This window comes from Eumetopias jubatus, unplaced genomic scaffold (assembly GCF_037043125.1).
Source record: "Eumetopias jubatus isolate StellerSeaLion01/CBP00866 unplaced genomic scaffold, mEumJub1_p1.0 scaffold_3, whole genome shotgun sequence".
NCBI classification, from domain to species: Eukaryota; Metazoa; Chordata; class Mammalia; order Carnivora; family Otariidae; genus Eumetopias; species Eumetopias jubatus.
The window spans coordinates 193987737-194002330 of NW_028274809.1; the positions used below are offsets into that span (position 1 = coordinate 193987737).

A 14594-nucleotide genomic window follows, 5' to 3' on the forward strand; every position below is an offset into this window, starting at 1 on the left:
CGTATGTGTTAATTCTGTTGGTTTAGAAGGTATGAATAGAAAATTTGTAGCTTCTTTGCTCAAATAAAGATTAAGTGTCACAAACTTTTCTTCCATCACATAAAATCTAACTTTGGTCACTTAAGTATATGCTACATTTTTATAGGCATGTCGTTACCAAAATGAAATAAAATAAAAAGTATGCCGTAAATTAAACAAATGAAAGCACATGCTTCCTCCCAACCTGCTGTCCTATATAATGAGCAAGCAGTTGTCCAACTGGGCTTCTGCTTCTCACCCGCCTATTATTCAATGCTCCCAGAGTTAGAGATCTTCAGGAGAGCAAAATTGCCCTCAAGGCCCTCACCTCATAAATTTCACAAGCGATAATACTGACTATTTTAAAGTGTGGAAGTACTCATTCATTTGCATACGTTAACATAATAACCAACATTATATTCGTTAACAGTCTTTGAACAATATACTTATTTCTAGACCCAAGATGATTGCACAATGTGTCTACTTTAAATGACAAGAATTGCATGAATAAAATTAAATGATAAAAGGATACTGTTTAAACTAAAGTAATAACTCTCACAAAGTATATTTTTAAAGGCGCTAGACATATTTGAATCACTTCAGAAATCTGCATAGCATGTGACTCACAAACAGCTCCACAATTAACTTAGACAAAAAAAAATTAAAGCACATTAAAGCTTATTAAAAACAATGATTTTTCATTTTGAAAACCAATGTTCATTTTCAAATACAAATCTGGTCTTTCTACCACAGAGTATGTTTCTGTGCCAAAGACAAAAAAAAAAGAATGTAATTTTTAATCTATTTTTCAGATCTAAATAGATTAAAATATACACTTGATATTTTCAAAAGTAAAAAATGAAAGTAAACAAGAATTTAAAGCCCAGGAGTTATTCTGTTTGGGGTAATACTTGTTTAAATGAGGTTTTTGAAGGTTAACCTTAGAAAGTGCTAGAAAGAAAAAATAAACTTTGAAGACTTGTTGCCTCTCCAATTCCAGCATGGATTGGACATGTGATGTGAAATCGGACAGCCTGCTGAGGGATTTGATCGGTACAGATTCGTCAGAGAGACTTCTTCCTGCAGCACGACCATATTTTGATGGGGAAAGCTCCATTCTAAGTGCTGATTTTAATAAAACAACAATGTCCCCAATTTATAGCACAAACGTTTCTTTGCTAAGAGCCCCCCCCCCCCCGCCCCGGGGCCAGCTTCCTCAACCGCCCAGTGGCTCCAGGCCCACCACGTGGCTACACTGTGTTAGCAGAAAGATGACTTCTACCCTCAGGTCAGAGTTACTTCTTCAACTGCCTTCTCGCCAGGAATCCTCCAGTTTACACACAAGTGTGGGGGAAAATCAGCGTGTGGCCGGGACAGCACCCCCTACAGCAGGAGACGATGCTGCAGCTGGGCGCGTGTGCCGCAGACCCTGCCCCGGCGGGCTCACCACCAATGCGTCTGCAGACCCCTCTCCTGTCACCCCAGCCCAGGTTCCCTGCAGACGGACTGGACGCTGCAGCGGAGTCCCAGAAAGAGGGGAAATAGCCTTCTGGAGGTCTTGTGAACTCGGCCTGAGAAGTTGAGGAGCCAGAATACTCCCGCTCCCCGGAGACGGAAGCAAGCTGCCTGCCGTCTGCCCCCGCCGCGGCCTCCTACCTCTGTACCTGTCGTACAGCTGCTCCAGCTTCTTTCTGTCCACTGCGCTCCTCATGGGCTCCTTGAGGAAAGAGTCTGGGTTTGGTAAGAAGCTGTCTGCAGCCACGTCTAGTTTCCACTCATCCTGCGTCACGCAGCACACGGCACTCCTTTGGCCACAGTGAGGAAATGCCATAAACTGGAGGCCGTGTTCTTCCGAGGTGACCTACGTGTACGTGTGGGGCACAGAAGCAGCAGGAAAGCCAACACCACTGGTCCAGAGCTTTGTTTCAGCGTCCCATGACTACTGCTGCTATTCTAACTGGACTTCGCTGTTTCTCACTGGGTCAGCTTCACTGCAGAACCCCGGGACAACATGCCTCGTTCTTCATTACTCGAGAAGACTGCACGGTCTTCTGAAAACTGAAATGACAGCAATTTAATAACAAATACGCAAAGTGTAATCTTCAAACAATTATGAGAATCGGTATTTTATACAAAATACATTTTGATCTCTACCCACTTCAATTTGCATAAAACACATTATTTTTTCCCTAAGTCTCAGGAAAATCCCTCTTCTAAAAGCAGCAAGGCTGGGTGTTAGACCCAAGGCACGACCGTATCACCACAGCCCATCTGCAGGGTCCTCTTTAGCTTCAGTTAATTTCAGGCTCTAATGAATAGAAGGGCTTCACAGTTTGTAAACATCAATGTTTTGTTTTTCCCTGTTTAAAATCAGCAGAGCCACACTGATGAAAACATATACAGGTAACTAAGAATAGTGTTAAACACCACTTACAAAAGTTCCAAAGCAGCCACAAAAAGCCTGTTATGACTAAATGTAATAATATAAATAACAGAAATATCTTTGTATATGAGACAGAAATAAAATGGAAAAATAGGGCAGAGGCTGTGGGAGGTAGTAAATAACAAAACTGCCAAGTGACTGTACTATATATAGTATGTAAGGAAACAAAATAGCGTCCCAGTACGTCCAGATACGGAATGGTTAGGTTTGGACTTATCTAAGGTAACCTGACGAAAAGGACATCAGAAACGAAAGTAACTCCCTGGCCTCTGTAAATCAACAGACTCTAACCTACTAGATGCTAATGCTCTAAAACGTTTCACAAAGTAATATAAGAGGAAAAGTTCCACTTGAAAGGATTTATAGTCAATCTCGTTCAAAAAAAGGATGTGACAGTTTATAAAACCACACACAGTACATTAGAGCTCACAGAAATACGTAAATGGAATACACATGCCTCTGGAGAGACTGAGGAGGGAAAAGCAGGAAAGTCGGGGGTGAGACTCAGACACACACACCACACCCAAGAGCTGAACGCAGGCTACAAATTCGGCTCTGAGCTTCCCAGTTGCCAAACCAAAGATGAAAACAGGATTGGTCAGGAAAATCTGTTTTCGTAAGATTTAAAAACCTACCAGTGGCTCAGAGGTGGCCCAGCTCCTCCTGGCACTGAAACCCAAAGGAGTGGCCCCTGTGGTCACTCATGAAAGGGCGACTGCCCCATGCCCTTCCTGCCCCTTCGAAGCAGACCAGCCCCTCCCCCAATGCCGACCCTGAACAGCAGAGCAAGCTCCCAAAGCTGCTTCTCACAGCATCCCTTACTTCATGCTGATGCCAAAATATCAGAGTACAATTCACCAGGAGAATAACATAATGCAGTCCAAATACACCGCTCCCCAGGTACGGTCTGGGCATCCCAGGGCCCTGAGACCTCTCAGGGGTTCCACCAAGACAAAACTACCTTCACAACAATCCCAAGCCATTATCTGCCTTTCTCATGCTCACTGGAATGCAGCGGAGGCCACCCCGTGACTTGTGATCCTTGCAAAAATGCAACATAAATATGCAATCAGCTGATCATTGTTATTTTTAAATATACAAATGTTTTTAAACTTTTCATTGTGACTTCTAATACAGTAAATCCCGATGGCTACAACTCAAATAAACAAAAGCTCTTTGGGGCTCCAGCAATTTTTTAAAGTGCCTAGAGGACAGGGTTCTAGCAAGTCTCAGAACTGCTGATGAAGCATAACACAGGGCACTGACCTTTTGGCAACTTAGAACAAGGACTGTTCATCATTTGGGGTCTTGGGTCCCTTCTGGAAACTGGTGAAAATCACAGATCCTCTCTCCAGCAAAACATGTGGTTTTGCATAAAATGTGGGTGTTTTCATAGATCACTGAAGCCTACCTATTGGTTCCTCAGAGGCAAAGGGAAGGTGAAACTTAGGTTATAAGGCCCAGTAAGGTAGATGAGGGGCCACTGGTCTCTGTTGCAGCTACTCAGTTCTGCAATGTGTACATGACGGATATGCTGTACACCAATAAAACTTCATTTACACACATGGGCAATGAGCCTGTGGGCTGCAGTTTCTAATCCTAATCTAGACTCTAGAGGAATATACAGAATATATATTCTGTATGCTATTTCCTGAAATTGAGCCACTGAAAAGAACTAGACAAAGAGCTCGAGGTTGTATTTTCTGGTAAGATCGAATTTAGCTAAATAAGGACAGGTCCCATATGCTTTGACAGTGAGCTGACAAAAGGGAAAGCAGCATCTTTCATGAAGGTGATCACCTCCCCGAGGGAGGGTGGGTAAAGCCAAGGACTCCCTCAGTAACTAAAGTGGAGAGAGATGTTCGATACCTACCAGCGCATCACTAGCGATCAATGCTCCTAACATCTGTATTATGCAAATCGTCATCGGTGCTAGATTTTAAAATTCTGTCATGGTTGTAAAATAAAATTTGGTGCACATAAACAATGAAATTCAGCCATAAAAAGGAACAAAGTACTGAAAAATGCTACGATGTGGATGAAGCTTGAAAACTTTATACCAAGTGAAAGAAGTCAGACACGAAAAGCCAGATGTCATATGATTCCATTTATATGAAATACCCAAATAGGCAAATCCATAGACAGAAAGTAGCCCAGTGGCTGCCCAGGGCCTTGGGGGGGGTGGTATGGGGAGTGACTGCTCAATGGGCATGGGGTTTTCCTTGAGGATCGTGAAGGGGTTTGGAACTCGCCAGTGGTGATAATACAACATTGTGGATGTCCTCAACACCACTGAATTATACACTTTAAAATACCTAATTTTATGTTATATGGATTCTACTTCAAAAAAAATTCAACATAGCATTCTTAAAACCTCCAAGATTAATTAACAGAGTAGCATACTGTTGGATAACTGAAGTATTTCACCAGGATCACACAGCTGATGGATCCACACCAAGTAAATGTTGGCAGATACCTGGAAGATCTGATGTCTGGTCTTGAGGTACTTTTCCTGATAATCACCTCTTGAAGCTTCTCCTAATACATGACAAAATAGTTATATCAACAGTGTAAAGAAGAATACTCTGAAAACTCTAGAAAAAGAGATACAGGAGTGTATGGACCAAGCCAGGCAAAGTGGCTTGAAATGTTGCTATGTAAGTTACGAAGTGGCGGACGTGAGAGATCACAAGTCCGCCCCTCCTCCATTTATCCCAAGTGCCGAGGGCCACGGGTGCTGGCTCTGGGTGTGTAGGAGCAGCCATGGGTCTAAGCTTAGCCCATAAAAGTCTGTGGCCAGAATGAATAGGAAAGGGATTCTCAATCGACATGCAACAATGTGATGTTACACCTTACAGGTTTCTCCAGAAAGTAGCTGTGACTGAAACAATGCTCAGTGGCTAAGTATAAAGACTATGTGTGCTTCCCGTCCAAAAGGAACTAGGAGACTCAAGTTGCAATCTGTAGAAAAAGGAACTGGCATATAGCTTTCTACAAGGAAATGTCTCATAAACTAAAAAATTACAGGGGATAGAAGCAAGCTCTGGATCCACTTAGACGGGCTGAATCCATGTAAAATTAATGAAGGCCCATATTTGGCAGGACCAGGGCCTACCCTTCAAGCTCATGGCCCTCACTAAGGCTTACTGCATCAAGGAAATTAACAGCAGCTTTTTGGGGGGGGGATGGGGAGTGTTCAATTGTTTTATTTTGTTTAAATATACACAATTTTTGAAATAAAAATATGGACAATCCAGTAGAAAATCAAATAAAATCTCTATAGAAAAAGTCTAAAACATTTCAACTGTGACTTTGAAAAAAATCACCTATATAATCTGGGCACCAAGATTGCCCACATACAAAATGAAAAAAAGAAAAAAAAAGTAATTTTTTAAAAAGATTTTTATCTATTTGACAGAAAGAACAAGCACACAAGCAGGGGGAGTGGCAGGCAGAGGGTGAAGCAGGCTCCTCGCTGAGCAGGGAGCCTGACACGGGAATCAATCCCAGGACCCTGAGATCATGACCTGAGCTGAAGGCAGACCCTTTACTGACTGAGCCCCCCAGGCGCCCCAAGAAACAGTTACTGTTGCAGTGCCCGTCCACAGACACTTAATATGACAAAATCTTTGGTTAGGGGCAGCCGGGACAACCATACTGATCAAATTAACGACATAAACTTTGTCACTCCAATTTTCTGCTTTGGTGTACAGCAGGCTGGGGTGGAGTTAAATCCAAGTGTCCCCTTACACACTCCTGGATCTTCAACCCGTGCAGCGATGGCTCCGCACGCTTTCACAAGTTGGCCGCCAGCCCACGGAGCCCCGCCCCCTGAAGCCCGCCCCGCTGGGGAGGGCTCCTCCTGCCCGGGCAGTGCAGCCGCTCTGAGGCCCCTGCTCCCTCCGGGTTTCTAAGCCAACTCGCCCTGGTCTTCTTGTTTCTCTGACCAGCCCTCCTCCGCCTCCTTCTCTGCTCCTCCTTCCCTAACTCTCAAGCCTCCACTCTTTCCCCTACACATTCCTCCCGGACCATCTCCCTCCTGTTTGAAACCCTCCCACCTGCCCCCCACAAGCATGAGGACAAACACGGAACCTTCTCTTCCTGTGCCCTAGAAGACTGCACACCCGATTCCTGTCCCCTCCCCGGTCTCCTGCGCATCACCTTTCTCTGGCTCTCTGCACTCCAGCTCGGTGGATCTTCCGGGTCCTGGAAACTGTCATCTCCAACCACCTATTTTGTTGCTTCTGCCTGGAGTGCTGCAACCAACTGGCCGCCCCTCCCACATCTCTCATTCTGCAGAATACAGCCCACACTGCATTACACTCTGTATTCCTCTGGTGAAGGCTCTGTTGCCTCAGCCCGGGGCACAATCACCCAGCCCATCCCACAGATTCCTAGAACCTGTGCCTCTCCCGAGCCCTTACCCCAACCGTAATAAAATAGGTGCGCCTTAGTGCCTGTCCCGTCTGCCAGGGAAGAGGCTCCATGAACGCCTGACCCACATCTGTCTTGCTCAGGGTCCAACCCCCGCACCCAGTCCCCTACCTTCCTTGCACAGAGAAACCTTTAAATTTATTGAACAAATGGTGACCCCCCCCCACGACCACAGTTTGCACTACATCTCAAACAGGTGTTTATTTCCAGAAGCCCCTCTTCTGAGCGGTCCCTCTATGTCTCCCCCTCGGCATGACCGTATTATCTTCCACATAAGCCTGCTCTTCCTTCTAGACTTCCGATTCTGGCCAATAATGTCACCAGGGGCTCAGGCGCCCAAGCCGGGAGCCGGTAAGCGGGGTCTTCGTAGTCCAGTGAAGATCCTCTCCCTCCCTCCAGTTCTCCTTTTTGTTCCTACAGAGCGTCACCTCCTCCGGCCTGGATTATCACAACAGCTTCTCACCGGTCTTCCCCGCAACCCTGAGCCCTCCGGTCCAACTCCTATTCCCCCGACAAAACACAAACAGGACCACAGCCCACGCCGCTTCCGAAAACCTCCTGCGCCGCCAGGGTCTCCCGGACGAACTCCACCCTTGCGCACGGAACACAGGCCCTGCCTGCCGCGCCACCTTCCTGACTCCCCAGGCCACCTGCCGGCCGCTCTGCGTTAGCGGTAATGCTCCAAAGCGCTACTTTCCCCGCTTCTTCTCCGGACCAGGGGCCTTCCTCCTCGTCCCCCCGGCTGCCCGCGTGTCCGCTCCAGCCCTGTTCAGAGTCGCCTCCTCCTCGTCAGACACCCGCAGGCTCCCACCTGCGCGCCTGCCTGCGGAGCCCTCCGGGCCCGAGGCCGGCCGGCCGGCCCGCCACTCCGGCGACCTTCGCGCCCCGCGCTCGCCGGGCTCCCCAGCCTCCGCCCCAGTCCCGCCCCCGAGGCGCGACGCCGGCGCTCCCCGGCTCCCGCCCCGACCCCGGGGCTCCCTCGGCCCGCGGCGCGCAGGAGGGACCCGGTGGGAGGAGACGCCACGGATCACCTACCATTCTCCGCGGCGCACCCCAGCTTCCCGCCGGCTCCGGCCGTCTGCGCAGGCGCCCCGGCCCGGCGCGCTGTCCTCTTCCTCCGCGTCGGCGCCCGGGACGCCCGCCCGGGAAGGAGCGCGGGGGACCGCGACAGGTCCACACCCGCGGAACTCCAACTCCCGGCGTGCACCGGGCCGCCCGGGGACGGGAGGCGCCCAGGCCTCGCCCCCCCAGCTCCCAGCGTGCACAGCGTGGCCCGGGGCCTCACGGGACCCCCGCCTCCCGCGCTCCGTCCGGGCTCCGACGTGCACAGCGCCGCCCAAGAACAATGAGACTCGCGGGCGTCGCTCCCTACTCCGACCCGACGTGCCCTGCGCCGCCCGGCGGGACCCAAGCCCGCCCTCGCCTACAAATCCCGACGTGCCCTGCGCCGCCCGGCGGGACCCAAGCCCGCCCTCGCCTACAAATCCCGACGTGCCCTGCGCCGCCCGGCGGGACCCAAGCCCGCCCTCGCCTACGAATCCCGACGTGCCCTGCGCCGCCCGGCGGGACCCAAGCCCGCCCTCGCCTACGAATCCCGACGTGCCCTGCGCCGCCCGAGGGCCGACGGGACGCAGGCCCCGCCCCCCTGAGGGGGAACGCACCCCTCTCTGGGCCGCGTCCGCGGCGACGGCGTTCCGGGGAGGGTGACGGACGGCCAGGCCTCCCCGCGCCCGACGGCGTCCGGGTCCCCGCCCCGGGGGCGGGCCTGCCGCCCGGAAAGGGATGCGAGTCAGGCGCGACGCCGTCGGCTCCTTGGCTCCCGGCGCCGGAGAGCCGGGCCTAGGAGGCGCGGCTGCCGGGCCGCGTCCAGGTGAGCGCTGCCCGCAGTTCGGGCGCGGGGCCTCGAGGCGCCCTGCCGGGGGGTCTCCCCTGCCCCGCGTCCCTCCCCCGCTCCTCCTTGCTCCGGGCTGCGTGCCGGCGGTCTCCCCCGCTCCGCGTCTGCTGCTGCGTGGTCCCCCACCCGGTGGCCCCGGGCGCCAGGACTGGAGGGCCGGGCCCGGGGCGGGGCGCTGCAGCGCCAGGACTCACACTTACTGGCAAAACCGTGGAAGCTGCCAGGGGCGACGGAGAAGAGCCTGCGGTCAGCTCCTGGCTTCCCCGAGCAGCAGCTCCGTCCCCGCCCGGCTCTGAGGTGCCCGCGGGTAGCCACTCTGGTAAAGGGGAGGCCCACGGAGGGCGGGGCGCGGCCCGCCCGCTTGGCCCCGGAGGCCCCCTCGGCGGCCGCCGCAGGCCCGCAGCTCCCGGGCGAGGGCGGGGGGCGCCTGCGGCCGAGATCTGCGAGGCCAGCTCGGCGTCCCGGCCGCAGGAGCTGGGAGGGGCCCGCGCGCCGGCCGACTGCTCCGCAGCAGCCGACCTTGACCGGCCCCCCCGACCCCGTGCCTGCTTTCCTGGCCGTGGAGGGAGAGCGGGGGCCTCCTCACGGGCCCTGCGCTCGGTCCTCTCGGGATCTTAGCTGACGGCACGCGCGAAACGAGCGGAAGGGAGCCGGGGCCGCGCCGCCGCTCGCTCGTGAGGCCACAGCTGTCTGGGGGGGCGTAGCCCAGCCTCCTCCTCCTCCGCCTCCAGACGTCTTCGTGGTCGTCCTTCGGATCAGAGCGTCTTACTGGTTCTCGGTCTTTTCTTGCAGTATCAGCTTTTTAAAAAATAGTGTATCAAGGCTTGGACTACTTAGTGGAGGACGTGGTTTTTGTCGTTTAGTTAACATTAAGTACTTTAAAGCTTTTTCGTGTCCGTAAGAATTTAGCTTCCTTCATTTTCCTTTCTATTAACTCGTTCTCTACTTATTTTACCAATTAGATATAAATCTGGAAGTTGTATTTATAAGATTATAAGTGTTTGATCTTTTAAGAGTTATACTTCTGTCATTCAAATTGTTCCTATTTGAAATCCTCCCCGAATTAGATTGAGGGAGGTTATTTCCGTTGCGGAGTTTGCTCCCCAAGACCTTTCCATGAGTGCAGCTTTTGTTTCCTGTTCCTTCCTGTGTTGTGCTGGTATCACAAAGAAATTCCAACGTTAAACCATTTCTGCAAATGATCTTTATGTTTTCCTGTTTCAGAAGAAGCTAAATGACCGGTGTTGGTTGCTAACTTTATTCCTGCACGCCCACGCTGCTTGCTCTGGGATCTCCTGCACGGGGCGCCAGGCACCGCCGTGGGTACCAGGTCAGTACGCCCCACACTTAGGGCCTCGGTTCAGCTGAGTGGATGTGGCTGGGGTCCCCCCGAAGTGCTGTGCTGGAGCCTGGCTGGGTTGGCCTCTGCCGGACAGACAGTGGTTGCTGTACTAGTAAGGTGAATGAACTAGATTCTTCTTAGCAGTTTGATCAGGAAAATTGGAGAAAGTGGGTTTGGAAGGTCCAGAGGAAGAGAGATGATGGAGGATCCTGTCGCTACACATAAGCAAAAGGCTGGGAGGCAGAGCCATGAGGTTTTCAAATTTTAGCCCATTATAGAAAATTGAAAAAAATAGAGGAGCTGCTGCTCCTTCTGTTTCCCCTCCCCCTCTGCCTCCCCAACCCCCTTCCCTGAAGGGACTTCAGCAACCCCAGGACTCTAGGACTCTGTCTTATACCAGATGTCTAAGGAAATAGTCCCTTTACATGCCCTGCAGTCCTGATAGAGCTCAGAGTTAGAGGCATGTGGGAGAAATCTTTAACCTGGGTGACTTTGCTCCGAAAAAGGCTGGTTTTAGACTACATTATTGTGCTTTGATTTTGAGCTTTTTATCCAATAAATGACATAACATTTCTGAATTACTAAAGATTTTCGAGAGAATAAGAGTAACGTGATTTTCATACGACAGTAAATTAAAGGTATTGGAAATTATTTTTTAACGATTTATTTATTTATTTGAGAGAGAGCGTGTGTGTGGTGGGGGAGGGACAGAGGGAGAGAGAGAATCTCAAGCAGACTCCCTGCTGAGTGTGGAGCTTGACACCGGCCTCAACCCCCACCATCCATGAGATCATGACCTGACCTGAAACCAAGAGTTGGACGCTCTTGGTTTTGGTTGAACTGGACCTGACTGAACCACCCAGGCGCCCCTGAAAATACTGGAAGTTTTTTTTTGTTTTTTGATTTTTTGAGTGGGCTTAATGGTGAACCCATTTGCCTTTTTATCCTGAATAACTTAAGACATTTATTAAATATTTTTGTTCTTGATCGAGTAGTCTCATCAGTTTTAAGGTAAGTTTTGGGAATCGTGTTCTGCATTTATCAAGCAAGCAACACGCATTAGAAATTTGGCAAAGCTGTGGATATATGTTTTAATTAATGTTGGAAATGTGTAAATGAAACCTTTGGGGGTGGGTTGTGTTCAAAGTACTGATTTTTGGGCGCCTGGGTGGCTCAGTTGGTTAAGCGACTGCCTTCGGCTCAGGTCATGATCCTGGAGTCCCGGGATCGAGTCCCGCATCGGGCTCCCTGCTCGGCGGGGAGTCGGCTTCTCCCTCTGACCCTCTTCCCTCTCATGCTCTCTGTCTCTCATTCTCTCTCTCTCTCAAATAAATAAAATCTTAAAAAAAAAAAAAAGTACTGATTTTGCTGTTGCTGTAAATGAAAAGTAATCTTGTGTTTTACTATAGCAGAGACATTTTGAAAACCTTTGGCTCTGGTTTAGGGCATTTCCTAGTTTAAAATATAAAAAAATGTCAGGGGGATGTTTTCCTTGTTCTGCAACATAAATGGTGATCATTACACAAAATAAGGGCTTAGTGGGAAACAATAAGCTTTTATATTGACTTTCTAAAACTTTCTTTTGAGATAATTATAGACTCATATGTAGTTATAAGAACTAATACAGAGAAATCCCACAGATTCTTCACCCAGATTTCCCCAGTGATAACTCCTGACAAAACATATGGTATAAGCAGAAGACTGCATCACTCCAGTCCGCTCACTGCACTCGTGTGTCTGTGTGTGTTCCGATCTGTGTGATTCTGTCACGTGTGGATTCCTGGGGCCACCGGCACTGCCACGACGCAGACCATTTCCATCCACAGGGCACCTCCTCCCCCTTCCCTGACCCCTGAGAGCCCCTGTCTGCTCTCCCCCTCCACAGTTTGTCATTCCGCAATACTGTGTAAAAGGAGTTGTGGGCCCTGTGTGATGGGCTGCCCTCACGCACCCTTGAGATCCACTGAGGTTGGATCAGTGAATCAAGATATAGAAATTCTAGGGGCGCCTGGGTGGCTGAGTTGGTGAAGTGTCTGCCTTTGGCTCAGGTCATGATCTCGGGGTCATGGTACCAAGTCCCACATCTGAGCAGGGAGCCTGCTTCTCCCTCTTCCACTGCCTCTTCCCCCCTGCTCATGGGCGTGTGCACACTATCTTTCTCTCTCTCTCAAATAAATAAATACAATCTTAAAAAAAAAAGATATAGAAATTCTAGGAATTCATTATAAAAACAGTAAATCCAAAGTGTCTTTTTTATAATTGAAGGTAATAATAACAAAACACTGGAGCTAAGAATGTTTATTATTTACTCAAGAAAAAGCATGCTACAATTTAGTAGTCCAAAGGATTTGGTAACCAAGTTTGAAGGTAAGATGAAATTGAATTTATGAAGAAGGAGTGATTGATATTTTCAGAGTCTATAAATAATTTCAGTTTCATGTTCATGATATAAGCTTGTTTTGGTGGAAATATTATATGACCACAACTAAAATTCTTAATGATTTCTCATAAAAATTAATAGTCCCTCATGTGTTGTGGGGTAGTTATAAGTATTTAATTTCAGGAACTTGTTTGGGGAAGGAACCAGAGATGAATGGAGGCGTGTTGTTCACAAACTGTGTGGCAGGTTATTTGGAGTTTGAAATCCATAAAAGAATCATTTTTTGAGATCTTTTAGGGAATATGGGAAACATTGACAAAGCTTTGGAAATTTCTATCTCGGTTCTGAAAAATACTAAAAAAGCATGCATTTCTGAAGTAGTGATTGAATTTGTTCTGTCCCGTGGAACAGTAGAAGCTTAGCAATAAAATGAGTCATTAAAATGACATTAACTATGTTGCTAGGCATTACTATGATTAGGTAATCATGTATTTATTTTTGGGCGCCTGGGTGGCTCAGTCGTTAAGTGTCTGCCTTCGGCTCAGGTCATGGTCCCGGGGTCCTGGGATTGAGCCCCGCGTCGGGCTCCCTGCTCCGCGGGAAGCCTGCTTCTCCCTCTCCCGCTCCCCCTGCTTGTGTTCCCTCTCTCGCTGTGTCTCTGTCAAATAAATAAAATCTTTTAAAAAAAATCATTTATTTTTAAGGTGGTAACATTTACTTAAAGTCACATTAAAACTGTAACGTAAAGTTGGGTAATTTAGACAGCATGTTCTCATGTATCCTACCTTGTTGGGAAAAAAGTGACCTGTTGTAGGTACGTGAATTCTCTGACATCAGGAGCTGAAGGATTCAGAAATGTATTGAAATTGAGCAGTTTCCTGACTTTCTAACCAGAATATTGAGTCAGGATATAATTTTTTTCTGGTGAGTTTTGATTGGCAGGTGCCCCTCCTATCCTCCAGTAGCGGTATTTTCGGTTCAGCCCTCACCAGACCCCCGGGTGGCTAGTCTTTGCAGAGTTCTTGTGCTGGTTATTCAGAAGCTCTGTTTTGTCTCCACTTTCCCTTGGCTGTCATTTCTTGGTCTGGTCAGAATTTATCTCTAGAAATGTCACAGTCTTATTTTTGCTGCATCTGACCTGTTTTGCCTGGGAAACCAGCTTAAACTCGTGAGAATTGGGATTACTAATAACACAGGTACAGATATGTGTGTGAGTAAACAGATCCTCAGGAAGGGGAGATAACTGGTACATTTGACGTGGTAATCCATGGGATGCTGCTACTGATGATTCGTTTGTAGTAATGTTTTGTTTTCTTCAAACTGCAAGTCTTGTGCAAATGGCAGATTTGTTTTGTTTTCTTTTTTGACATAAGTACTTGTGCCCAGTGATCTAGTTGCCAGGTTCAGTGGTTATTTTTTAGGGCATAGCTTGCTTGGCCTGTCTTTTGTTTGTTACTTCTTCCTTCTTTGTTCTCCGTTTTTCTACCTCTGAGGTGATTCCTTCTTGGTGACCTTGCTGATACAGCTTGTACCTGCTCCTTGATCACTCTTCTGGAGGACACAGCCCTGCCCTCCTAGTGTGATCAGGACTCCTCAGCTGCAGCACACACTGCTGCCCGAAGCACAACCTTCAGTGAAACCTTCGGCCTGTCATGGTCAGGGTCCTGTCTGTGCTTCACTTTCCAGGATAAATTCCCACACAGTGTCTGGGCGCTTCCTAAGGAGAGGGAGAGAAGGAGCCTAAATTTGGATGATAGAAAATGGTTGAACAGGGGCGCCTGGGTGGCTCAGTCGTTAAGCGTCTGCCTTCAGCTCAGATCATGATCCCAGGGTCCTGGGATCGAGCCCCGCATCGGGCTCCCTGCTCGGCGGGAAGCCTGCTTCTCCCTCTCCCACTCCCCCTGCTTGTGTTCCCTCTCTCGCTGTGTCTCTCTCTGTCAAATAAATAAAATCTTAAAAAAAAAAAAAAGGTTGAACATTTAATAAAGCCCTATTGATCCAGGTGTGATTGTGTTTTGTGATTTTCTTTTTCTGTGTTTGACATCTGTGACTTGGGAAATTTCTCAAAATACCTAATGATTTT

General features: G+C 49.0%; 2 protein-coding genes across 12 annotated transcripts in view; one reads left to right on the top strand and one right to left on the bottom strand.

Annotated features, from left to right (window-relative positions):
• Positions 1-9167, bottom strand: part of DCUN1D2 (defective in cullin neddylation 1 domain containing 2) — a 33686-nt gene extending 24519 nt beyond the window's left edge. For 2 of the 5 annotated variants that reach the window (XR_003606755.2, XM_028087356.2), the window contains exons 1-2: positions 7931-8083; positions 1675-2076 (exon numbers count right to left, since the gene is read on the bottom strand). Coding sequence is in view for 4 of the 5 variants with exons in the window: in XM_028087356.2 (XP_027943157.1) it covers positions 1675-1849 (175 nt within the window). In the remaining variant the exon portion in view is untranslated. Of the gene's footprint in view, positions 1-1674; positions 2077-4864; positions 4902-4937; positions 5000-6622; positions 6993-7930; positions 8084-8989 lie in introns of those variants that run through there. The other 3 variants (XM_028087358.2, XM_028087357.2, XM_028087359.2) reach the window with 3 other exon arrangements.
• SLC9D1 (solute carrier family 9 member D1) overlaps positions 8561-14594 on the top strand; it is a 49602-nt gene continuing 43568 nt past the window's right edge. For 4 of the 7 annotated variants that reach the window (XM_028087348.2, XM_088021918.1, XM_088021920.1 and 1 more), the window contains exons 1-2: positions 8563-8765; positions 10014-10119. The gene's annotated coding sequence lies outside the window, so the exon portion shown is untranslated. Of the gene's footprint in view, positions 8766-10013; positions 10120-14594 lie in introns of all 7 variants that reach the window. The other 3 variants (XM_028087351.2, XM_028087352.2, XM_028087349.2) reach the window with 2 other exon arrangements.